General features: G+C 35.0%; 2 protein-coding genes across 4 annotated transcripts in view; one reads left to right on the top strand and one right to left on the bottom strand.

Moving 5' to 3' along the window:
- Nucleotides 1-3: 3 nt before the first annotated feature.
- Nucleotides 4-21,556, bottom strand: LOC106876336 (calponin homology domain-containing protein DDB_G0272472). Of its 2 annotated transcripts, XM_014924837.2 has the most exons (8): nt 21,377-21,556; nt 18,527-18,630; nt 14,334-15,372; nt 7,948-8,008; nt 6,021-7,785; nt 5,004-5,112; nt 3,430-3,599; nt 4-2,757 (listed from the first exon to the last, which is right to left on the bottom strand). In XM_014924837.2, the coding sequence occupies exons 3-8, from the start codon at nt 15,337-15,339 to the stop codon at nt 1,201-1,203; spliced, it is 4,668 nt and encodes a 1,555-aa protein (XP_014780323.1). In that variant the 5' UTR covers nt 15,340-15,372; nt 18,527-18,630; nt 21,377-21,556; the 3' UTR covers nt 4-1,200. The 2 variants fall into 2 exon arrangements, with proteins under 2 accessions (XP_014780323.1, XP_014780324.1); XM_014924838.2 differs by lacking the exon at nt 18,527-18,630.
- A 246-nt stretch (nt 21,557-21,802) lies between these two features.
- Nucleotides 21,803-26,639, top strand: part of LOC106876335 (trophoblast glycoprotein) — a 17,016-nt gene continuing 12,179 nt past the window's right edge. For both annotated transcript variants that reach the window (XM_014924836.2, XM_014924834.2), the window contains exon 1: nt 21,803-23,741. In XM_014924836.2, coding sequence (XP_014780322.1) covers nt 22,526-23,728 — 1,203 coding nt within the window. In that variant the 5' untranslated portion in view covers nt 21,803-22,525 and the 3' untranslated portion in view covers nt 23,729-23,741. The remainder of the gene's footprint in view (nt 23,742-26,639) is intronic.

The raw sequence follows: 26,639 nt of genomic DNA, 5'->3' as shown, positions 1-26,639 counted from the left end.
AAATAAATGGAAAAAACAAAACAAATGAATTTATCTGACAATACAATATATATATACACACACACAACAGGATTCCACTTAGTTTCCATTTACCAAATTTCACTCACAAGTTATTTATCAACCTGAGAATAGAGAAATAATTTTCAAAATTATTAGTATAACAATAAAAATAAATTTTTTTTTGTCACATTTTTGTTGTGTAACACAATCTGTAATATTTCCTTTTTTCCAATGACAGCTTAATTTTGATGTTGTGAGTCACTGAAGATATTAACATTATAACTTTAGTATATTATCCATTTCTCTACTATTTAACACACGCACGCACGCATATGCACACACACAAGAAGAAAGAGAAAATGTGTGAACTAGAGACTGCAGAAGAAATATCAAGAATGTTAAAGGAAAAACTAAACATCAACAAATATTCTTCAACAATTCTTTAGTTCAAACTCATCCCTTGAAAGGATATCCTTAAACAGGAACAGTTTATCTTGGGGAAAGAAGATAGAAAAATCATTTCTCTTTTGCATGAACCAAAAGGCTTTAGGGCAGGACATTTTTATTTAAATTTAGGAATGCTGCTGGGGAACTGCTTTCTTGGTTGTTCTTGAGCTTGTTGCTGTTGCTGTTGGTGTTTCTTTATTTGTTTGTTGTTTTATCAGAAATGTTGAAATTAATCACAGAACAGAGAAGAAACAAAATTAAAATGTAATTACAAATCCTTAACTTCAAATGATTTTAAACCAATTACAAGACATAATCAAAAGCTGCTGATGATCAAAAAGAAAATCAAGATTAGTCGTAGAAGTAGTAGCTGTAGAAGTAGCAGCAGCAGTAGCTATCCTGGACAATAAGATCAATAATTGTGTTAAAACTTTAATGGTTGATCTACAACAAACAGCTCAAATATAACTTTAAAGAAGTCTTTACTTCAAAGTTTATACAACTGCACAAGTACTAGAGTGACCTATGTGGTATACACTCTTCCACATTAGCACTCAAATGCTAGTCCTGCAGATCAACACACACACACACACACACATACACATATCGACTTCTGCAACTCTACATTATAGATTCTGCAGTTCTTTACCTCTTTCTGGCAAAATATTACACTCTAAACTGTGTTCGATGTCCCTGCAGCACTGTGCCCTTACAGCTGTACAGCATTAACAATAGTTTACAGCAAAGTTGCACTCACGCTACAAAAGTAGAGGTAGAGGATGCAGGAGGAACAGTTACAGTTGTATCATAATTAGGAAGAGCTCCAAATAGTTCAGATACAGCTGCTGTTACAGGAACAGCTTCTAGTCCATTATCACCGGTTGTTGTTACTGTTTCTTCAGCAGGCTCTGTAGAAATTTCCACTTTATAAAGTTCTCCATTAATTTCAACATAGTCACCAGGTGACAAGTGCACAATCTGGTCAGAAGTGAGCTCAACACTATCTTTCACCTCACCATCATCTGGCAACTGGTTAAGAACTAATGCTGGTGCATCAGCTGCAATTGGAGATGGATTACATATATCTTCAGTCTCAACTGACTCTGTTTTGATATCCTCATCATCAAGGATAACATCATCTTCATTATCATCAGACTGAGAGTGAGAATCAGGTTCAACAATCCCTGGCTGTTCTGCCAAAGCTTGTAAACCTTCCACAGCATCAGCTGCGTGTTGTTGCTGTGTCAAATCATCAGTGAGCTGTTTGTGGGAAAGTTCTTCAGTTTCAGGTGGTAAGGTGACCTGTGCCATTTTCACTGGTTTAGTCATTGAAGAAGCTAAATCCTCAATTGTAATGACAGTCTGTACAGGATTACTTCCACCATCATCAGTAACAACCATCAATTGGTTGCAGTCATCACTAGTAGTTGTCACAACATTATTATTTACAGTCATTACTTGTGGTTCATTAGTCTCTCCCTTATCATGTACTGTGGGAACATTATTGTCAATAAAACAACTCGATGACCAGTCATCTTTCATATTCATCACAATCTCAATACCATGCTTTTTCATCATGTGTTGGAATAAGTTCCGTCGCTTTGGGTTCACATAGCGACAGAGAACACATGAATATACATGAGAAGGTGGATTTTGCTCTTGCATGTTGTGTTTACGCATATGCACCAGTAAATTCTTCTTGTTGATGGTTTTGAAATCACAAACTACACAATAAAATTCATTCTGCCCACCTGATGGCATGATAGTTTTGTGTTGTGTATGCAAATGTTTATAGAGATTGATCAACTTGGAAAATTTCATTGTGCAATGATTGCAAGCAAAGATTTTATCACGACTTGTAAAATCACCTTTGTCTCGTTCCAGATTATCCAGGCCGTTTTCATCATCTCGCTGTCGCCGGGGGTTACGCTGGATATCTATACTATGCCGTGATTTCATATGTCTTAATACATGTTCCTTCTGAGATCCACGATATTCACACAAGCCACATTTGAATGGCTTCACTTTTGTATGAGTCAGGACGTGTCGCCTTAAACGACTTTCACAGTCAGTCACAAAACTACACTGCTCACAGAATAATTTTAGTTCAGGTCCCTTGCGATGGAATTTGGCATGTTGCTTCAAATCTTTCTTGCTCATCGTAACTAGGCCACAATCACCACAAGTGAAAGCTTGCATTGCACCATCAGTAGACTCAGATGTCACATGGCGTCGCTTAATATGAATTTTCAGGTCTGGGTTTTCATTTGCACATACATAGGTGCAGAGAGGACAACGGATTTTTTTCTCCTGAAAGAAAGCAAGATAGATAACAATTATCATTATTTTTAAATTTTCAGCTTTTTTAAAGAAACAATTTCCTACCATATAACTAATATTACATCTATGATGCTGATTGATAGACAGGGAATGAGTGACAGACTGAGATAAGACTATGTAAATCAATGCAGATTGATATTTTGATACTTTTTTCCTGTATTTCAATATATGTCCCTTTTATTATACTTATTTTATTTTATATTTCACTCGTTACAGGTTTTCAATGAGTCTATTATTGGCTTACTACATTTTTGTCAGCAAGTGTGAGAGGGGAGTATCACCAGCTTATCAGGATGGTTTTATACTTTACTGACATACACTGGCAAAAGATATGAGATATTACTCAACCAGAGCCTTGGCAAAGAAGACACTTGCCTCAAGTGTTGCATAACATCTTGTTAAAGTCTATGTTGGCTAGAATGATGCATTACAATAGCTCTTACACATTAATCTGTCTAATGAATAATTAATTGTAAAGATAAGTTACATAGTATAGTATTGTAGGAAGCAATGCTGAATAGTGAAAAGAAGAAAGTGGAAATTTACTAGGATATATTTTGTATGTGTAACAAAACTTTATAAAGGTAGCATTAATGTCTTGCAGAACAGAATGTAAGGAAAAGAAAATTTCTATTTACTAACTTCATGTTTGTACTTCATATGTCTCTCTAAGTGGATTTTCTGTCTGAAGTAATGAGAACACTGGTTGCACTTATATTCTCGAAGGTCTGCATGTATTGCCATGTGGCGTTTTAAGTTACTGCTAGTTGTTGCTTTGTAGTTACACTTGATGCAGCTGTGGGGTCGCAGACCTAGGTTTGAAACAGATTTAAAATTAATTTTAACAAGAAAAGAGAAGTTCATAAATACATTGAAGTTTCAAATTATGATTTCTTCATTAGACACATAGAGGTGAGTTATTCTCTGGGTGAAAATACAACATGATGTAAGAGTCTGGTACTTTACCTAATTCACTGTTGAGCCTCAGAAAACCTTCACAGAAGCAATGACTAGTGGCCAAGACATTTGGTGATATGTTGTGCTTGTGAAGAACCATCAACCCAAGTGAAATCATAGATGTGGCCATTGTTGGTGTCCTGTAACAGACACCCATGCCAGTAGCATGTAAAAAGCACCTTTTGGGCATTGGGCCTCATGGAGGCAATGTGGCTGATGCTGGTGTCGCAGAACTGGCAACTGTGCAGGTGGCACATGAAAAGCACCTTTCAAGCACTGGGCCTCACAGAGACAATGACAAATGACTGAGACCTTTGACAGTATGCTGTGCTTGAGAAGGAAGATCCATCGAGCTGAGTGAAATTGTAGTTGTGACAGATACTGGTACCCATGCCGGTGGCACATAAAAGCACCCATTACATTTGGAGAGTGGTTGGTGTTAGGAGGGGCATCCAGCCAAATCAGACTGGAATCTGGTGCAGCCCCTCATATTACCAGCCCTGGTCAAATCATCCAACCCATGCCAGCATGGACAACGGACATTAAATGATGATGATGATGATGATAAATATTCATGATTCTCATCACAAAATGAGATCAAGACTAAAGAAAATTAAGTTGTATACCCAGTAACACAGATGCTGAAAGTAACATTACTACTAGCATCAGTAAAAAGTTTGTTGAACTAATGAACTTAATGATAACTATGTAAAGACTTAAGTAATTTTTGATTGGGATATCAAATTATGCTAAAGTCAGCTTAACTTCTTTATCACAGTTATGGAATTCACAAAATTAAATTGAGAGGAATTATTATTTTATGCATTTTATAATGCCATGGTCAGAAATACTTTATTATCAGTCTAGGCTAGAAGAAAAGGTACCAGATTGCCTACGACAGACAAACATCTTATCCATGAGGAGATTTGTATATCTCCTACTCAACATGAAACTAAAACACTGATTCTTGGAGCTGCTAGAGGTATTTACATTTATACATTACACAAAAAAGAAATTGAAAGATGAACAACATGGCTTAACAGGCTGAAACTTCGAAGTTACTGTCAACAATATTCGTGTTTAAGAGTAATAAATTTGTGCTCTACAGATTAACCCTTCAGATTAATGTAAAATTGTTCTTATTATAACTAAACATAAAAACAAATATTACCATTATAAATATATATACAAATAATAGCTTAATTCTATGTAGTTAAGTACAAGAGCAATATAATATACTGTTAAATGATTTTACTAACCTAAATGTTTCTTTCGATGTTTATACCAGTTTACCTTCTTTACTGTACAATAGTCACATTCTGTACATTTATAACAGCCATTTACATCAACTCTCACACCAACTAGACCCTGAAAAATATAAATCATCAACATTGATTACAAATTTCTAACAAGTTAACAGTATTGCTTATCTTTGATAAAAGAACAAAATGCAAATCGATGGTGGACAATTTTGTAATAAAACTTCTACATCTCTAAAAAAAATTCCACTATAGGCACAGGCATGGCTGTGTGGTGAGAAGCTTGCATCCCAACCACATAGTTCCAGGTTCAGTCCCACTGGGAAAGTGGAATCTTGGGCAAGTGTCTTCCACTATAACCTTGGGCCAATCAAAGTTTTGTGAATGGACTTGGTAGATGGAAACTGAAAGAAGCTTGTATATAGGTGTGTGTGGTCTTTGTTCTGTGTTTTCCCCCACTACCACTTGACAACTGGTGTTGATGTGTTTACATCCTCATAACTTAGTGGTTCAGCAAAAGAGACTGATTGAATAACTAGCAAGCCTTAAAAAAATACTGGGGTTGATTCATTTGACTAAAAGTTCTTCAAGCTAGCACCCCAGCAGGGACACAGTCTAATGACTGAAACAAGTAAAAGATAAAAGATAAAAGAAAAGATAACAATGATTGTCATGTGTCACCTTCCACCTACCCATTTCTGCCACTCTAATTTTAAAATTGGCCACTTTCACTTTCATTCTTTCAACAATGATGACATAAAACAAATTGCATAAGAAGGTAGGTGTAGACTAATATCTTCAGTTACCACCGATAAAGATAAATTACCAAACTAAACATATTTCCACCAGCAATAGTACTTTGCACACTTATCAATTTGCACCAGTGCATGAAAACATTCTCTTTATGTGTGTGCATATGAGCATGCATTTTTCAGAATGCATCTCTGACAAATTATTACACTTATAATAAGAGAGATAAAAAAAAGAGGTTGTTTAACACAAAAAAAAAATAAATACCTCTTCTTTACTTCTATGATCCACACGTTGCCTCTTAATTTGCGTTCCTTCAGGTAAATGAACTATAATGAACTCCTGAGTTAATTTCTGATTGGGAACGTCTGCTGCATCAATACCTTCTTCTTCTTCTTCTTCTTCCTCTTCATCCTCCTCTTCCTCTTCTTCTTCATCCTCCTCATCATCATTACACTCATCTTCTACATCTAATTTATCATTCAGTTTGGAGTGACCTGATGCATTCAAAGGTAAAGACTTAATAATGGAACCGACTTTAGCTGAGTTGACTCCTTTCCTGGGTAGCTGTAAAGGTGTCTGAGTAGAGGCAACAGCAGTGGGTGGCACTCCATTTGAATTATTACTAGCAATAGAGCTGGTAGTTTCTGAGATTTGCTGTACTGTACAATGTGAGAGAGAACTTATCGGTAATGTAACTTCCTCTTGCAAGTCAACAATAGTCTGAGATTCAGCTACCATCTTGGCAGCTTCAGCCAATGACAGAGAGGACTTTGGGATGGTATCTTTTTCAGATGTAACAACAATGTCATTACCATTAAATGTTTGCGTAAATGAAGCAGTTATTTCTTGAATTGCTGCCTCTGTCTCCAACCTCTGAGCATCGTCATGTGTCGCGACATCAAGAGCCATGCTTCCAGAGACAAGCTCTGCTCCACCTGATGACAAACACATCATTACATTTGGTGTTTCTAACACTTTCTCAGAAATGCTGGTTTCGTTCATGAGAGATTCAACTGCTTCCTTATCTTTACTGCTATTGTTCAAAAGTGAAACTGTGTATGGGGAGGTATGGGGTAGCTGTTCAGCAAAGGTTATGATAGGTTTTGCAGAAGGTAATGACACCTCAACATCGTAAGAAGGTTCTACTACAGAAGATGGGATGGAGTTTTGTAAATCAACTGTTGGAATTGAACTAAATTGGTCAACTGAATTAAGTTCATTATTTACATTATTTTCACAGAGATCTTTCTGAATCAATTCCTTGTCTCCTATAAAGAATTCAGAACTTTGATCGAGCTGTTGCTCTTGGTGGACAATAATAACATGATCTGCTTTGCTATCAGACTTATCTAATGATTTAGAAATAGACTTTTCATGTTGCATTTCTTCAGGAATACTCTCTTCCACCTGAGAAGGAAGTGTTATTTGTATTTGGTCTTCCTTCAGTTTTGGATCTTTTTGAATATTTTGAAAGATTTGAATATTTTCAGAAATATGTTTGCTTAAAATAGAATCAGAATTGTCTGTAGTAACATTAAAACTCTCTAAAGAATTGGTACCAATGGTTGCACAAGGAGTTTCTGCTTCTGCTGTAATTGTAGGCTGAACCTCCTCTTGAAGAGATTGCTCAGAAGTAGTGGTAGATGTAGTCATTATGAGATCAGATACCTTCTCCATCTGACAAGGAGAGAATGACTGAACTATGTTTTGAACCATAGCATTTGAAACCTTTTCATTGGCATCTTTTAATACAGACATGACAGGAGTATTATCTAAACTGATCTGTGTGGGTGAATCAAGTGTGGGAACAGATGAAGAGGGAGTTTTTACAGAGTTATCCAGAGAACTAATAACATTTTGTTGGGGTTCAGGCTTTTTAGAAAATGTTGATGAATTTGGAGGTTGGGGTTTGGGGGTTTTATGTTGTTTTACAGGTGATTTGTCAACAGGTTCTTCTGCTTGTAATTTGTATTTTTTATCAGGTATCTTTTCAGGAGTTAAATCTAATTTCCTTTTCATGAGTGAGGCACTAAAATAAAAAATAAATAAATGTAAAAATATAAATCTCAAATGTTATTGATAGAATAAGATAGCTTTAAAAAACAAAATAAGGCAATCAGTTTTAGTTTTAGAAGAGAATAACAATGAGCTCATTAATGAACAGCTGAAATGTGAATAGAAAATATTTTACCCAGAATTTTGAGCAGCTTTTGATGTTTTGGTAGTCTGTGGAGATTTTGGAGGCTTTTTTTCTGTAACAAAAATTAATGTTTCAATTAAATGCTTAAGAACACCTTTAAAAAATATTTTAAGAAAATCTAAGGAGTATGCTACTTTATTTTAATCCAAGTTTAACTTTCTAAGTATATAAAAAAATACTTTCAGATCAAATAATGAAACAATGTAAGTAGAGTCAATGCTCCCCTTCTTATTCATCATAGTTATCCCGGGAATAACAGAGGAATTCAAGACAGGCTAACCGTGGGAGCTCCTCTATGCTGATGACCTTGCTCTAATAGCTGAGTCAATACCAAAACTAGAGAAGAAAATTCAGGTATGGAAGCAAGGTCTAGAATCAAAGGGCTTAAGAGTCAATCTAGCAAAAACCAAAGTCTTAATAAGTAGGAAGGCAGACAAATGACAAATCCCTTCAGGTAGATGGCCCTGCTCAATCTGTAGAAAAGGCATAGGTAGAAACTCCATAAGATGTACCCGGTGTAAGTTACGGACATATAAGAAGCGCAGCAATATCAAAGGAAGGTTAACTGGAAAGATAGTTTTTGTGTGTGGCAGATGCACAGGGGCAATAAACACCAAAGATGTACAGAAAACAGATTCCATCACATGCCAGGGGAAAAAAACTAGAAGTAGTTGATAGCTTCTGTTACCTAGGTGACCAAGTCAGTAGCAGGGTGGATGCTTTCAGAGTGTAGCTGCTAGAATAAGAATAGCCTGGGCAAAATTCAGAGAGCTCCTGCCTCTGCTGGCAACAAAGGGCCTCTTGTTCAGAGTGAAAGGTAAACTGTATGATGCATGTGTGCAAACAGCCATGCTACATGGCAGTGAAACATGGGTTGTGACTGCTGAGGACATGCATAGGCTTGAAAGAAATGAAGCTAGTAAGCTCTGCTGGATGTGTAATGTCAGTGTGCATACACAACAGAGTGAAAGTGCTCTGACAGATAAGTCGAACATAAGAAGCATCAGATGTGGTGTGCAAGAGAGATGACTACGCTGGTATGGTCATGTGTTGCGCGTAGATGAGGACAGCTGTATGAAGAAGTGTCGCACCCTAACAGTGGAAGGAACCTGTGGAAGAGGTAGACCCAAGAAGACATGGGATGAGGTGGTCAAGCACAACCTTCAAACGTTGGGTCTCACAGAGGTAATGACAAGCGAGCGAGACCATTGGAGATATGTTGTACTTGAGAAGACCTGGCAAGCCAAGTGAAATCATAGTTGTGGCCGATGCCAATTTCACATAACTGGCCCATTTAAAAATACCCTTCAATCATTGGACAATATGCTGTGCTTGAGAAGACCTGTTGAGTCAAATGAAATCATAGTCGTGGCCGATGCCAATGCCGCCTGATTAGCACCTGCACCAGTGGCATGTAAAAAGCACCATTTGATCATGGTCAATGCCAGTACTGCCTGACAGTAGCACGTAAAAAGTAGTCGATGCCAGTATCACCTGATTGGCCCCCATACTGGTGGCATGAAAAAGACACCCAGTACACTCTCGGAGTGGTTGGTGTTAGGAAGGCCATCCAACAGTAGAAACCTTACCAAATCAGATTGGAGCCTGGTGCAGCCTCCTGGCTTGCCAGTCCTCAGTCAAACCATCCAACCCATGCCAGCATAGAGAGCAGACATTAAACAATGACGATGATAATGATACCAAATAGAATAAAATTCAATGGATTTTTTTGTTTTTCAGAGTAAATTTGAAACTTAATTTTGAAAAGTATATAATAGATTACTTACAAAACTAAATCAAATTTTGGATTACATATAAAATACATTATCACCAAATAGAAAATAATTTCTAATTATTTATAAAGCATACATTAACAAAATTATATAAATCACTCAATTTGCTTGTTTATTGATGACGGAAATTATAAATGACTTTTACGAGATCTCACTGTTAATGAAACAATGCAAATTCTAGATGACATGTTATCATCATCTTATTTCTTTTGTAAATCTACTGACCTTTGCTTAATCATCATCATCATCATCATCATCTATAGAAGTTCATTTAACTGATTCTGTGACTCATTATTTTGAGACTTCATTTTATCTTTGAAAATACATTTATAACATTTATCTGTGTAAAAAAGTGCTGATCTCTAACTGTGGAAAACCTGTGGTAGACCCAGGAAAATATGGGACGAAGTGGTAGACCCAGGAAAACATAGGACGAAGTGGTGAAGCAAGATCTTTTGAATGTTGGACCTCACAGAGGCAATGACAAGTGACCGAAACCTTTGGCAATATGCCATGCTTGAGAAGACTCATCAAAGCAAGTGAAACCATAGTTGTAGCCGATGTCAGTGTCACATAACAGGCACCTGTGCCATGCATGTAAAAAGCACCCTTCAAATGTTGGGCCCCATGGTGGTGGTAAGTGACCCAGACCTTTATTAATATGCCATGTTTGACATGACTGGTCAAGCCAAGTGAAATCAAAGTTGTGGCCGATGCCAGTGTCATATAAAAAGCACCCACTACACTCTTGGAGTGGTTGGTGTTAGGAAGGGCATCCAGCTGTAGAAACTCTGCCGAATCAGATTGGAGCCTGGTGCAGATCTCCAGCTTACCAGTTTCAGTCAAACTGTTTCCCTCATGCTAGCATGGAAAGCAGATGCTAAATGATGATGATGATGATGATGTTTAGCTAAGGTATGATTTTTTTTAAAGGCACAAAACACTCTTCTGAATTCCTTACTTATGTTTTATGAGTTACACTTGTATGGCAAGTAATTAAATCTGGAATAATGCATTGAGACATAAATAATTGGATTATTGTAGAGTCATTGTTCTTTAATTACTATTCATACTGATTTTAGTCAATGGACTAAATGTGATCATGCTGAAACTTCATTGACTGAATAGTAACACCCACCCACCAGAAGTGGACCAGAATGTGAAATGAATTTAGAATATAAAAAGATGAAACCAAATATGAGGTGTTTTGCTGACACTCAACCAACTCTGATCCACCCAATATTACAAACACACATAAACACTGTTAATATTCACTTTTACATTATTATGATCATTTTAATTTTAAAATAATATTGTGTATTAAGAATCTCTATACACAATGACACAGAATCATTGACCAAGCTACAACAAGAGTTTCCTATGCAATGATATATAATTTTATTACAAAATAATGAAAATGAAAATCATAGTACATAGTGCTATAATGGCTTTATGATAATAAAGCTAATAAGTTAATTCAGCCAACAGTACCTAGCAAAATCATTCAAGTATTTGCTTCTAATTGCTCTAAATTAGCAGTATTCAGCATTCCAATGTGGAAATTAGTTTTTCTTCCAAGATTGTGAAGAATTGAAGATAAATCATGAACAAGGGAGGTTCCACCTGCAATGGCAATATCCCAAATAGACTGCACTGTGACCGTCTAGTCACACATTGTCCTTCCACTTCTTTTAAAGATGCTTGCATGTGATATGAGGAAGGTTGGTAGCTGTTTCTAGCAGGTCATAGGAAGGTTATTGCAACTGACTGATTTGCTCCCTTGTCATTCACCATAAGCCCACATCCTACTGTTTGTAAAACATATCAGGATAAGTTAGACAATATACTTTGTTAGTTCATCATCAAATTTACATTTACTCCTGGGGATCTTGTTACCTTCCATTGTGTTTTAGAGTATTTACAAAGGGTGCTTTTAAATAAATAACAAAACATTCCAGTAAAGTAATAAGATTGAAAATCTTTTCAAACAATTTCAGATTAATGATGCTGATGTAGATCGATGTCTATGGTTAAAATATTGACAGGAAAGTAATCTTAAAGGGCTGTAGTTCTTGGGAGGAAGGATTGGACAAAAGTACATAGTAATGATCTGAAGGGTGAAATACAATAGGTAATGATAGAAAGGCAGACAAGTTTTGCAGGTGCCTAATTGGATGGGGAACGCAGCTTAACAACTCAAATGAACAGAGATAATATAATAACAAAAAGAAACTGTATCTATGAGCTAGTAGATGTGAGTGAATCTTTCGCTAATCAGCTGAATAGCTTTCTTTGGTTTGATCTTTGTGTGTAGAGCAGAAGCATGGTTTCATATATGTGAGTAGTACTCTTAGGTTTGATCAGGGCTGCAGTATATGCTGGTCCTTGAGAGGAAACCTAGTCTTTGGGAGATTGTATCCATCACAGTGGCATATAAGAGAGTGAATATAACAATGTGACATGTGAGATGAAAGAGCTACAACATTATAACAGGGGAGTGGGAGGATATGTACAGTGAAATGTGAAAAACAAATAACTATTCTAATACAGCAGAAACTTCTTGCAGAAAAAACAAATTATTTTTTTATTTTTTAATTAAAAGTTAACCAGTGGTCAATTAATCACTAATAATTTGTTTAAAATACATTTTAGTTTTGTTCTCCCAACTCATGAAAATACAATGAAACAGCATCCTACTCACTCCATGCTTTCAACCACATGCAAGGGTTGTCAATATTTTAGGTATGAACTATTGCACTGCAGACCCATGAAACTCCTTTCCCACACCAAGTCATGTATATAGAAAATGAAATCCAGCTCATTCACAATTCTTAAAGGGTTTGTTCCACCAATAAATTTTTTTGTCTCTAACTATAAAAGCTAATTAAATCAGACCCAGTAGTTGACTATTATTTATATAATTGACCCCTGTAGGATTTGACCTCAGAATGTAAAAGGATATAACTAAATACTGCAAGGCATTCCTCAAGCCCTTTATTAATTCTGCCATCTCTCTTCTAATTTATTTGTTTTTAATCATTCCCAGGGCAGCCAGCAACAAGCAATGAAACAGATATCAAATAATGCAATCAATTAATGTCAGGAGTTAAAAAAAGAATGGGAAGAAGCTCTGAGAATCATAAAATGATCAACACAAAATTAAAAAAAAAGTAAAGATCATATTTATCTGGGACAAAAGAAGAAAGAGAATTCCATAAGTCAGATATTCGAGGAAAGAAACTACTAGAATAGACACATTGAGGGGGCAACAAAAGTTAATGGATGAGAATTAACAGAAAAGTGAACCACCTGATTAGTAACCTACAGAGAAGAAAACTCAACAGAACAATAACTATGGAAGTATTTAAAAAACAGAGATAAAGAGGTAGTGTTACAGGAATGAGAAACAGAGTAAGTTTAGCTGTTAAAACAAGACAAATAATGTTAGTAAATCACTTTTGAACTCAATCAAAGAGAAAAAGAACACTAGTAGGAGCACCAGCCCAAACATGATAACTGCATTTCATGTAAGGACAAATACGAAACATAAAGATTTATAATATTTGGAAGAAAGATAATGATGGGATCAATAAAGAGATCTAAATTTCATAACAGCTGATTTGTCAACATATCTAATAATATAATCATATCAAGTTATATCTTTAGAAAAGGTTAAATATTATAAAAATGAAAACTAGAAAACTCAGGAAGAAGTTTATCAGACACAGAAACAGGAACATTATCAAAGTTCCTTTAACAATTAATGGAAAGAAGTTTAGTTTTTGTAAACTTAAAGTAATCCATCACTATGCATCCCAATCAGTCACCGAGTGAAAGTTGAGCTCAAGAGAACCAGCCAATGAGACAAATCAAGCTTTTCATTCATGCAAAAACACAAAGCAGTGCTCTCAGCAAAGACGACAAGGTTAGACAAGATATCATCCAGAAGAGCATTAATGAAAGCTAAGGACAAGCTCAGGATGAAGAAGAGAAACTAGAAGAACATTAGATGCAAAGAAGTAAAAGAGTGATGGCCATTTAAAATTATTTTAATGCTATGTTCATCTAGAAAAAATTTAAGGATCCAAGGATGCTTCCAGAAATTCTGTATAACTTAAGCATGTGTAGGAGACTACTATGCTAAATCTTGTCAAATGCTTTCAAAATGTCAAGAGTAACAATACTTGCTTCACAATAATTATCTAAAAGATGACAGGACTGTTCATTTATCAGTCAGAAGTTGAGTAGCAGAGTAATTGTTAGAAAACACAAGTGATTCAAGGTGCAAGACAAGAATCTGATTAATCAAAGACCAAAGATCTTGCTAACTTTAGGAAGAAGGCTCAGAATGTAACTTAAGTGGTAGTTACAATAAACATTAAAGATGTTTCAATTTTGACTACATTCAACTACTTTTTTTGAAGTGTTTAATCTCTAAAAATTTAACTAGATTTATTCTTATTTGATACATTCAGAAAAATGAAAGCAACAACTGAGTCTGGTATCAGACTCGGTGTTATAATGTCTCTAATCTGGTTCTGTACTCTCTTCACCATCACAACCACTCTAATAAGACATGCTTACCTGTAGGTGTAGTGGATTTGGATTTCCTTGAACTGAAATCTGTTTCCATGTCCAAATATTTACGATTTGGAATACTCCTACGTCCACTCTTTCGAACTGTAATTCCTTCAGAGGATTCTTGAGCTAATTCATTGTTGTTTGTAGACTTACTCAATTTAGTAGCAGTAGCAGGGTTATTATCACACGCTTTATTATTCTTTCTATTACTGATGTCATCAAGTTTGGTTTGGTTTGAGTTAGCTACCTCATTGTGGACTTCACCAGCAGAATCAGAAAGATGCTCACTAATACAGTCTGTAGTAGGTTCAAGTTGCTCATTCATCTGATTAGATAATGTACAAAGTGAAGAGGAAGATCTAGAAACTTCCCCAAGTAATTTATCAGATGACTGTAGTGAAGTGGTCTCTTTAGTAGCAAGAATCACTGATGTATTACACTTTTCAGAGAAGCTAATTAAATGTGTACTCTTCTCTTGAAAAACACTTCCATTAATATGATTGATTTCTTTGGAAGGTGACATTTTGGAGTCCAGCAACAAAGACACAGGAATGTCTGAAGAGTCACTATTGTCTTTTGTGATTGTTTTTTGAGACTGAGCAGAAAAATCTTGAAATGTTTTATTTTGAGGAGGGTCAATCGTTGTGTTTTGTTGTTTATCATCTGAATGAACTTCAGAATTTGGTAAAAGTAATGACTGGTCCTCAGCAGGCACTTCAGACTCTACATCTTTTGCTTCAGGTGTGATACTGACTTTACATTTTGACTTCTCATTGTTGCTTTCACAATTGGTTTTAGAGGAGAGAACTTTCTTTGAAGTCAAACCCTTTGACATAGTTTTAGCAGATTCATTCCTGTTGTCTTTTGAAGTAGCTTTTGCAGAAGTTTTTGTAGATGGGTGTAGAGAGTTTTTACCTCCATGCCAGGGTGAGGACTTGCCCCCTCCCTTTGATCTCGTATTAGGTTTCTTGTCATCATCAGATAAGCTTGTACTCCTGGTTGATGGCATAGCACTGGCTTCAGGCACATGGAACTAGAAATACTGCAAGAAATAAGAAAAAAATTCAAAATTAAATCATCATCATTATTACCAATTTTCCAGGCTAGCATGAATTATTTTTATTATTATCATGTCACTAAAGACTAGTTTGCATCCAATTCCCTGCAGAAACCATCTGTTATCTCTCCATTAACTGCAGTTAAATATATTGTAGAGTAAAAATAGTTTTACCGCAAGAGCATGAAAGGAAACAGTAAGATGGAAAATATCTATCAATATAACAGTAGCTTGAAAGAAAAAACAAAATAAACAATACTGTGATACACAGAAGTATATTTACTTCAGGACAGTAAAGTAAGCCCACCAATTTTGATAAAATACCCGTGTGATCAGACATGAAGAATGAGCTCTTCAATTCTCTTTTATATTACACTGATTTTAGCATTTTTATTTCCTATTTTTGTCCAAAATATCCAATAATTAAACTAAAATAGTGTTATATTTTCAAAATTTTAAAATTTCTACATCATAGGATTCTGGATAAAAGCATTTATAAAGTATGTTCCCGTTATGATAAGTTTTTAGAGTTAATTAGTCAACTGACAACTATGTTTAAGCTATAACAAATTGATCAATGTAGCACAGTGCTTAAATGTTTTTATAAGAATAAACATAATTTAACTGAAATAATAATAGTAACATTTCTTAATCACAACTCAAACATAATTAGTTTAGAGACTGTTTTTGTATATTAGATACGTTTTATTGTTTTAACACCTTGGTTGTAAAACAAAATTGGTTCAGATTGTATCATAGAAGATGGTGGAAAACTTTGGATACTGGAACATGTCTACAAAGTGAGTATATCAGCAGTTGACACCTGATCTAAAGGAAAGAATGGTGGAAGTCTGCTTTGATCCGCTGGAAGTATTTGAAGCTAATGAAACACTACCATGTCTTTGTGATCTGAAAGCAAAATCTCAGTCTATGAAATAGTGTGTCATATCTCTTTTCCAAGATCTAAGAAATTCAACAGTCAACACATGTTGACTCTAATTTGGATGACAAAGTTACCATGAAACACTCAAACAGCTAGAAGGCATTAGAAAGAAAAGATTGAATAAGAATCTGAAAAACAATCCAAGTTCACCATGACAATATGTAATTACACACATCTTTGGCAATAAATCAGACATTTGATAAATTAGGTTGATCAGTGGTCCCCCACCCACCATACAACCCAGATCTGGCACCCTCTGACTTCTACCCATTTGGTAATCTTCAGAAATGATTTAATGACACAGACTCAGTAAAAGTATTCTTTACACAGCTCTCCTCATCCATATGTATCACACGACCAAACCAGTGCAATCTTGTACACAACATCTGATGCCCCTTATACCCAGTTTTTCTTTTAAATCATTTGCATGCATGAGAGTGTAAGTGATTTAAGAGAAAAACTGGGTATAAGAGGCATCAGATGTGTGCTAAAGAGAAGACTGCACTGGTTTTGTCATGCGATGTGTATGGATGAGAACAGTTGTGCAAAGAAGTGTCAAGCTCTAATTGTGCAGGGAACCTGTGGAAGGGGTAGACTCAGGAAGACATGGGACAAAGTGGTGAGAAAGGGTCTTCAGATGCTGGGCCACACTGAGGAAATGACAAGGGATTGGGAGATGTGGCAATTTGCTGTACTTGACAAAACACATCAATCTGAATAAAATCGCTGTCTTCCACACATAGTCTTGTCCTTTTAGGTGGTGGTGCCACATAAAAAGCACCCATGCCAGTGCTGCGTAAACACACCCATGCTAGTGCTGCATAAATGCACCCATGCCGGTGATGCATAAAAACCACCCAACACTCTCTGTTAAGTGGTTGGTGTTAGGAAGGGCATCCAACCATAGAAACCATGCCACAACAGACAATTGAGAGTCTGGCCAGCTCCATGTCAAACCGTCCAACACATACCAGCATGGAAAGCAGACATTGAATGATGATGATGACTACTACATTATCTAAATTGGCTGTGAAGAAGTGGGTACAACAGTGCACACCTGATTTTTCTTTTCAAAGAAGATTCAAGTGTTCAGTTCAGTGATGGCACAAATACATTGTTTGTAATGGAGACTATGTTGAGTAGTACCTATGCAAAAAGGAAGAACTACTCTACTAAACTGTGCAATCTGAACAACCTATGTCTATTAATAAAGTCATGCCCACTTTAGCATTACTTTCAGGACAACATTTGTAGTTGAAGGACTTCTTTTCGTAAGTGATGCTATTGCTGCATATTTTATGACTCTGTAAGGATTTGAGCCAAAATATCTTTGCTAGCATCAAGTCAAATGTTCTACTGTTTTGGCCATCTGTATTGCTCCACTGAGTTTTATCATCTTGGTATGAAATAACAACCAATATATGTATAGATCCAAATAAAATGTCACCAAATTGCCAACATTTTGTACTAAACTTTGATATAATTATTGTTAGACTAAAAATAAATACTGACTTTGAATATTTCAAGATTTAATGAGGAAGTACAATGGAGAAATGTGTATAACTAGAGTTTTGTAGAGTAGTAAATAGAATAATACAGCACCTTCTTGTAATTATGATCTATGATGAGTATAAGTATAGTAACTGAAATATTAGGATAAAACTGAAGTGACATCACAATTTTACTTCCCTGTGCCTCATCTAGGTCTCTAACTAAATGTTTTTGTTTCCCCTCCCAAAACTGCAGCCCTTCGGAATTCTCTCCCTGTAGAGCCTGACCTACAGATACTCAAACTTAATCATCAATCATTTACATCTCACTAGTCTGAGAAAGTCTGCATAGATTATAAGGCCCATCTTCTCTACTTTTAACAATTTTAAATACCATGTAGACACATTCTTGAAATTTTTATAACATTTGATATATTTTGGTCAGAAAATTGATGAGTTGACATAGTTGTTAAATTAACAAGGGGTTCAGTTAGAATTTCGTTTTCATCTAGGATGCATTATAAGAATATAAATCAATGCAGTAATCAACTGGTGCGTTATACTGTCATCTTCAGATAAAAGAAGAGTAAAGTTGATCTGAGTAGAATTTCAACTCAGAATGCTAAGGATTTGTACAAGAATTTTAATGAATCAAAATTAAAAGTACTGCAACAAAAGAAAAGCATATTTTCTCAGATTGACTTACTAAACCAATGAAGTAATTCACAGACATGAATTCATTTTAATTTCATTTTCAGGGCTTCATCTTGTCAAAAACAGTTGCTCTCTGGGTCAAAAGTGAATGTTTTCCTAAAAATGAAATTATTAAGGAATGAAAAGTAAACCCGTGGGCAGTAGAATGCAGGCTAGATATTATTAATCATTTATTGAAGTTAGATCCACCAAATAGTTGGATTTCATTCTTAATAAACGTGAAAAAAAAATGGCTATTAACTATCCAAGTAATAACAGAAGAGAAATAGAATCATTAACAATTGAATGTCTTGAAGTTGGTCCCAACTGTTTTCTGGCTGCAGTAGATGGCATAACAAGTGCAACACTATTATATATATTACATCATGTTTTATGAAAACAACAGTTGTAAGCAATCTCTAGGTGTCATATAACACCATCTATCAGATTGTTTTCAGTGACTGATGATCAAGTATTCCCTGCATTTGGTTGATCCAGTTATGCATTCAACTACAAACCATGTTGAATCAGAGAGGAATTACTCAAAAAGAAATGAACAAGTCATGGGAACTCAACATACATTATTAGATTCTTATTTAATCGAGTTGATGTGGTGTTCTGATCTTCCAAATGATGAATTTGAATATTTATTTCAAAATGTGAGATCTACATTTCATTTGTAATAAATAATGATGGATTTCAAAAATTATTTTAAGACCCTAGAACTGTTAATTTTTATTATTATTCTTTTTTTTTTTTTTTTTTTTTTTTTTTTTTGCTATTGAAAACACTTTCACCGGGAAAATACCAACTTCTGACAAACGTTTCCTGCTGGAAACGAAAAAGCGCCTACTTCAAAATTTTGGAGGAAGGAGTAAGTCGATTACATCGACCCCAGTGCTCAGCTGGTATTTATTTTATCGACCCCGAAAGGATGAAAGGCAAAGTTGACCTAGGCGGAATTTGAACTAAGAACCTTAATACAAACAAAATGCCACTGAACATTTTGCAAGGTGTACAAACGATTCCACCAGCTCGGCGCCTTTAAAAAAGATGTCATGCATCGGTTGGGAATCGAATAGGTGCGCCAAATTTAATATTCATTTCATAAATCGTCACAAGGCCACTAATTTCTGAGGGAGAGGAATTTAGCCAATTAAACTGATCCAGTACATGGCATGCTTATTAAATCGATCTCAGAGGGAAGAAAGCGGAACTGAAAGCGGGGAAAATTAAATTCTCCAAGACAAAACGTTGTTTCATTATATCTACCACTCGATCATTGTGTTTGTCTTAATATTTTGAACTATACTAGATGAATGTTGTGCAGTAAAAGATAAGTGACAAGTCGAGTCAGCAAACCGGATTTGATTTGCAGAAGCCAATTTATTTAACTTAGGTTTATGAGAAAAAGTTATGAACCTTGCACCATCTCTTTTCACTCCATCACAAATCTGTGACCTTGTGCCTACTAGTCAAAAGTAAATGCTATTACTACTATTACTATTTTGAGTTAAACACGAAACCTATCGATAATTCCTAGTTTTGCCACATTACTTAATCATTTAGAGTTTTAAAAAACAACAACTTATAACTTCCTATTTACTTCTCACTTAAGTGTTATGCCTATATAACAGAATTAAAACATCAACCCAAAGTTGTTTACAATCAAGATGTTATTTGCTAACGTTAAAGACGGAGTTAAAATTTAAGCCTGATGTAAAATATATTATACTTCAACCTAAAGAAGTACAAATATTATTCTAAATTACTAGCATAGAACATAAAACAATAATTTAATATCTTATAGGAAAGAAGGAAACTACATCCCACTGATTCACGTTGACAAACGGTGTCAAGCCAAAATGTTCTCTACCAATAAGAAGACCACAACAAAACAAATGGTTTCATTATCAGATCATGACCGTCAATAAAATGAGTCCCCCAATCATGAAATGTAGCTTTGTTCGGAAAGGAACTTTTGGGGGAAAACGTGAAATATATAATCTTATAGAATTAAATAGCTGTGGTGACACAGGCTATCACGTGTGTTAAATAAAATGATAGGTCAAAATAGCACAGCAAAAATATATTAATATTAGTTTATGAGATTATTCAACTGAATACGTACATAAAATTTAACACTAGCAGAAAAGACGTAAAGTGAAATCGCAAACAGCGATATCTGGACTTAGAACGTAGAGAGACGAGGTATTTAGTTCGAAGTCCGACCATTTTTATCAGGATCCATTGAAGATGACATGACGACATACAAAATAAAATTCGACTCGTTTGTGAAAGCATAATACAGAATTCAGGAGGATCTTGAAATCACCATATGTGATCCATGCTAATAAAAATTCGTTAGAAAATAAACACGACATAGAGAGATTTCTTATATTTTGAAGCTTTAATTACGTTGTTTTAGAAAATGATGTGAGAATAGAGAACAGATGTTAATTGTTATAGGCATGTCGGTCATAATGGGGTGTACAATATTGTGTATGTGGTTAGTTGTAACTGAAGGAAGTAATTTCAAATGAGGATCGTTTCGAATGCTTTGCAAAGGAAAAACCACTGAAGAGTAGTCTCATTGTTTGAGTTAATCTTCTCTGGAAGGAGGCAAGGGAAAAATCTACTGAAGAGTGGTCTCGTTGTTTGAGTCAATCTTCCCTGGAAGGAGGCAAGAAAAGCAAGATGGACGACCACTTGTAATCTCCGTGCCAAGAGAATACCCAAATCCACTATATCAACAAACACAACATGAACACTTATTCTATAGAACTGACACACATTAAACAGGTTCTATGTATTTCACTTTCATACTTAGATATACTTTTTAACAATCAAAAAAGTATTTTACCTGGAAATAAGTATGAAAACAATTCGTCATCAATCCCGCTTCGACTATAACAGCGTATCGGACATAATTGTACGGAGCTCTCTGATTGGATGATTATTTAACTTTCATAATACCGTCTTACTGCACTGTTTCTTTCAGATATATTGTTATATCTTATTATTCCATCTTGTTATAAAAAATACTCTAACACCAAATTAAATTTTCAATCGATGACATTATCGTTTACTGCTTTATACGGTAAATCATAAATAAATATTTCAAAATATACTCAATGCATTTATAATATGCGTATGTATGTAATTAAGATTTTATACTAGCGTATGTTCTCTATTATAATACATGTTTATTTTGTTCAATTTTCATTTAGATTTTAAATTGAATTACACTTATATGGATTCACTATTTTTTAATTATTTCTCCCTCTCTTCCCCACAAAAAAATACAAATTTAATTCTTTAATAACTAATTATGTGTGGGAAAATTATGAGTGCGGAACAGCCATTCAAAGCCCATCGTCTCGCTGCTGTTGTGCTACTTGCCTTATGTTCGCATTTTTAAACTTTCAACATTGCTACTGGCAGACCGTCGCTAAATAGGGTTCATATAACTTTATGAACTTCATTTGACAAATTGAGGCTAATCGGAAGAGTCGCAGCTTGACGTACCATATATCTGGAATCATTTGTCAATAATACTATTTGACTCGTTTTAACTCTATCCAGTGTGATGTGCAGCACCCACTGGAACCGCAAAACTTAAACTGACCACTTCCAGCTGCTAAAATCTACTCTATTAAGCTCCGTATCTCACTTTCTTCACATCGCACCTGGCAACAATCCCAGAACAATTTGCAAACAGAAAATTAATCATTATCTCTCTCTTTTTTTTTTTTTTTTGCTTTTTATTTTTTCTATCCGTGTCATTTCCATGAGAAAAATCCTGATAATTAAATGTAAAATTCAATTCAAAGTATTGATTATAAATCAAGTAAAAGCCTATCTAATTTATTTCAGTTCCACTATCTCTTTTAACAAAATTTTTCATTCAATAAATAGTTCGGATTAAATTTGTAGCATAATTTCTTAATACTAGAATAATATTTAAAATTTCTGAGAAAACAAAGCAAAGTGTTAGAAAAATATAATTCTAATGAAAATGGCTAATTTTCTGATTTGGTATATCTTTGCGGCCCCTGCTATGGTGATCGTTTGGCAAATGGATTTAGTTGACGCCGGTGCGAAAGCTAACATGGAGGTAACAACAATGGAACGAGCAGCAAATACAAATAACAGTAAAACTTCCCAATGCCCAGCTGAATTATCCAACTGCCAATGCAATGCAACCAGTGTGGAGTGTATAGATACTGGCTTTACTAATGCTAGTTTCTTTTTATTCGTGCCACATTCTGTACAGAGTTTAATAGTGAGTGGCAACAACCTTACCGACCTCCCGGCTAACCTCTTCGGAGCATGTGCCCATAACACTTTTGGACACAAGTATTCTGCTTTGAAATATTTAGATATGTCCAACAATAACATAAGAAGAATCCACGGCAAAACATTCCATTGTCTGCCACAACTAGAGACATTAATACTGCGTAACAATAATTGGAAACTTTTAGATATTAGCCACACTGGAGTATTTGAAGGGTTAACCCAACTTCGTGTTCTTGACTTGGACGATACCTTAGCCAGCTGGAGTGGTCCTGAGAGCTCCGAATACCTTATCCGTTTACCGTACATTTTAAATAAGACCAGCACAACACTGGAAGATCTTAATTTGTCTAATAATGACATTTTAGTATTGACCAATGAAACTATGGATATGTTGTGTAACATGGAATCTCTGAAGAAACTAAATGTATCTCATAACTATTTAATAGAGATCAACCCGGAATTGTGTACATACAGCATCGAACAGTTAGATCTCTCTTATAACGGGATACTAGTTGGCTCCTTTCTTACTCAGTTCAACCAGTCCATGCCTTATCTTACAGATTTAAGGCTCGGCCACAACAGTTACAGCTGCAGTTGTTATTTGAAAGACTTTTATGAATGGTTAACGAAGAACCAAGATAAAGTTGGGGATGTAGATAATGTCACATGTTCTTATAGTTACAAAGACTTGTACCAGGGCAGGCAAGTACTCAGTCTGCAAGAATCGGACTTGAAGTGTGAGAAGCACAGTGGTGTTCACTTGGAAACCTCATATATTATATTTGCTTTCATTGCTTGTACTGCTCTCATTGTTCTCTATCTCAACAGAGGTAGTATTAAGCGGGTATTTAAACGATGTGTCGCTCCTTACATCACTTCTAGAACACATTACAGTTATGCATCAGTAGAAATATAATTTATAGCATTCTGTAAGTATACGTTACTATACTTTCAAACTAATACTCGTTTTTTTTTTGTATGTGTTTTAGTTAAGAAGCGTCCAGACACGCACAGGTAACTATCCCCTGACAGATAAAAATAAGTTGAAATAATTACAGGACAAACTTTATAAAGGTTTCATTTATATATCTTTATACATTTTAAAGTTTTGTTCCCTCTTAAAAATATGTGAATCCTCGACAAGCTAAGAATATTTATTCCTGTACTTCTTTTTCCAATATGCTTTAAATAAGAGGTGGGTAGAAAGCAACAAAAACTAAAATTCAAATAGTTTTCATACTATTGACATTATAGCTTAGTGATTGTGTTGACGGAGTAGAACCATAACTCTCACTTTCTGAAATGTAAATTCACCAAAACTTGACCTTGCACTTTATTGATTTGACTGGAATGCTACTAAAAATCATAACAATATTTGAGTGAGAGGAAAGAAATGGCTACTAGTATAATTTATTATAATTCTTAATAACCAATTAGCTTACCTGATCTACAAGAACAGGTAATGTTAACTCACACCACCATTTAAAGTACCGATTCATTTGTAGAGACTGACTCGGCGTCAGGATGTTTTCAAGAATTTTGAATTAAAATTAAGTTTAGATTTGTTGTAAACAATGTTGAGAGTAAGAGATAATATTAAATCAGGTACTGTTTTTTTTTTTTAAGTCAAAAGATAAATATCAGAGCCCTTAATTTTCCAACAATATTTTTAATGACTACTACCCACAGACCATGTATCTATAATCTGTAGCACCCTTTGTTAATTTTTAATTATTCTAACGAACAGCTTTGCCAGCTTCTTTGATTGAAGAATAGAAATAAATAGGCAAAGTTGAAAAGTTGTAAATCCTATCTGAACAGATTTATGATCAAACGCATTCCAGTCATGACTATCCCGTCCTTTTTTTCTTCCTTTTCCAGACGTAGTATGGGGGGTTACATTATCCAGTGTTTCATTTTTTCTTTTAAGTCAGAAGGGTGTGATTTGAGGGATATCTGGCTGCTGTTTCTAGCTGATCGAGTATCAACGTAGTCTTCCTTATGTCTCGACGTTAGGTGAGAAGCATGTACAGACAGGAGGGTTCCAGAAAGATGCGATTCCGAGGAGGAAAGCATGACATTTTAAAGTTTCACAATATTGTTTAAGAACTAATGTTTGTGTGAGCCATACATCAAATTACAACAGTATTTTAGCAAGCACTATAACTGAATAACATCCAATATTGACACAATCTTCATTGTAATCATCATCAGTGATTTTATATTCATTCTTCTATACTGTCTTCAGGTGCATGAGTTTTGAAATGCAGCAACCTAGCTGTCATGTGTCATTTCTTGTGAGGACTTATGCCATCAAATCTGTTCTTCCGTAGTCTATTTGTTTTTATGACTATTTTTTTCCTGTTAATGTATCGCAATGCATCTTAATTATGGCTCTAATTGTTTTATAACAGTTTTGAAGTGTAACAAACCTATACTCTTTCTCATGCAAACACACACATTACTCGACAGAGATACTGATTCTTACTTCAACATCTTAATCTGAAAAAGTGACATATAAATCACTTTATACATTTCTCATAGGGAAGCTATGAATAGCTCAATATCATTTTACTTTCTACTTGTAATTTAATGCTGTAGAAATCGTATTAAAAGATCATTCGTGTATATAGGATCCAAAAATATATGAAAAGCTACCATTGACCCAAGTTATGTCTGATCTGATACTTGTCAATGTTTGTGAGTTTTCTTGTCTCAGTGCCATTTAACTCTGCATTCTCAGTCTTAACTATTTATTAATAAGTACTTTTCATACACTGTGAAAAAACATGCTGCATTCCAGGTTATTGAAGACCTGATCTTATATTTAGACCTTACTACAGTTATTGTGCTGTATCCTTGGCCAGGTTGTATTTGCTTAGCCCAGGTCAATCCTGACAGAGAAGACTTACAAGCAAAGATATCTCACCATAGCCATCCTGTGTGTATGAGAGAGTTAGTGTGTGTTTGTTTGTCAGGCAGTTTTTTCCCCCACCTTTATTTAGGGTTTGATGAAGGAGATTTGGTTGCTATTTTCAGCATGTCAAGTGACTGCACAATTTGGGGTAATTGTGAAAATTATTAGGCTGGTGTTTACACCTGAGTATCCTTCCTACAGCTAATTGTGCTTGCTTCATTCTCATATACTGAGTTTTTAACTATAGGAAGGACACAGTTTTAAAACACTATTCTAATGATTTTTACATAATTACCCCATTCATGCTAGCTAGAAAAAATGAATATAAAATTTGTATAAGTATAGTGTCTTTGTTGAAATTAGAAAGATCAGAATTACAAATAATAAATGAAAGGAAAAATTTAAAGTTTTATCTATACTATATATAAAACAGAGATGTGTGTGTAATCGCTTTTCACGTGAAATCGACTTCACCAAATGCTTCCATACTTGTCATCATCATCATCATACTATATATAAAACAGAGATGTGTGTGTAATCACTTTTCACGTGAAATCGACTTCACCAAATGCTTCCATACTTGTCATGTGTGAATAATTTGACCTCGGATAAATCTTAGGTTCTTCATTTGATTTTTTTAATTAAAAATAAATAATATTGCTTTATATTTAAGATTCACTTCTTTAAAAAGGTTCCTCAGTGTCAACTTCCGGTATTGATGTAACAACAGCAAAAAAGCTTCACTCTCTATTTTGTGTGTGAGTGTGTATGAGAGAGAGAGAGTAAATACTACATACACACCGCTCTCTCACTCTGTCTCACACACATACACACGCACACACACACCCCTTCACTCACTCACACTCTGTCTCTTACAAACACACACATACATAAATGTATACAAGCATAT

This window comes from Octopus bimaculoides, chromosome 3 (assembly GCF_001194135.2).
Source record: "Octopus bimaculoides isolate UCB-OBI-ISO-001 chromosome 3, ASM119413v2, whole genome shotgun sequence".
Taxonomy (NCBI): domain Eukaryota; kingdom Metazoa; phylum Mollusca; class Cephalopoda; order Octopoda; family Octopodidae; genus Octopus; species Octopus bimaculoides.
Note: the sequence above shows the minus strand (reverse complement) of the source record. Positions and strands in the feature narration are given on the sequence as shown.

What these genes read in the sequence shown, in the direction of transcription:
- LOC106876336 (XM_014924837.2), bottom strand. Translation starts at nt 15,339, where the DNA reads ATGCCATCAACCAGGAGTACAAGCTTATCTGATGATGACAAGAAACCT. An exon ending in CAAATCCACTACACCTACAG is followed by an intron (nt 8,009 to 14,333) that starts GTAAGCATGTCT and finishes TTTTTGTTACAG; the next exon opens with AAAAAAAGCCTCCAAAATCT. An exon ending in ATATGAAGTACAAACATGAA is followed by an intron (nt 2,758 to 3,429) that starts GTTAGTAAATAG and finishes GCTTTCTTTCAG; the next exon opens with GAGAAAAAAATCCGTTGTCC.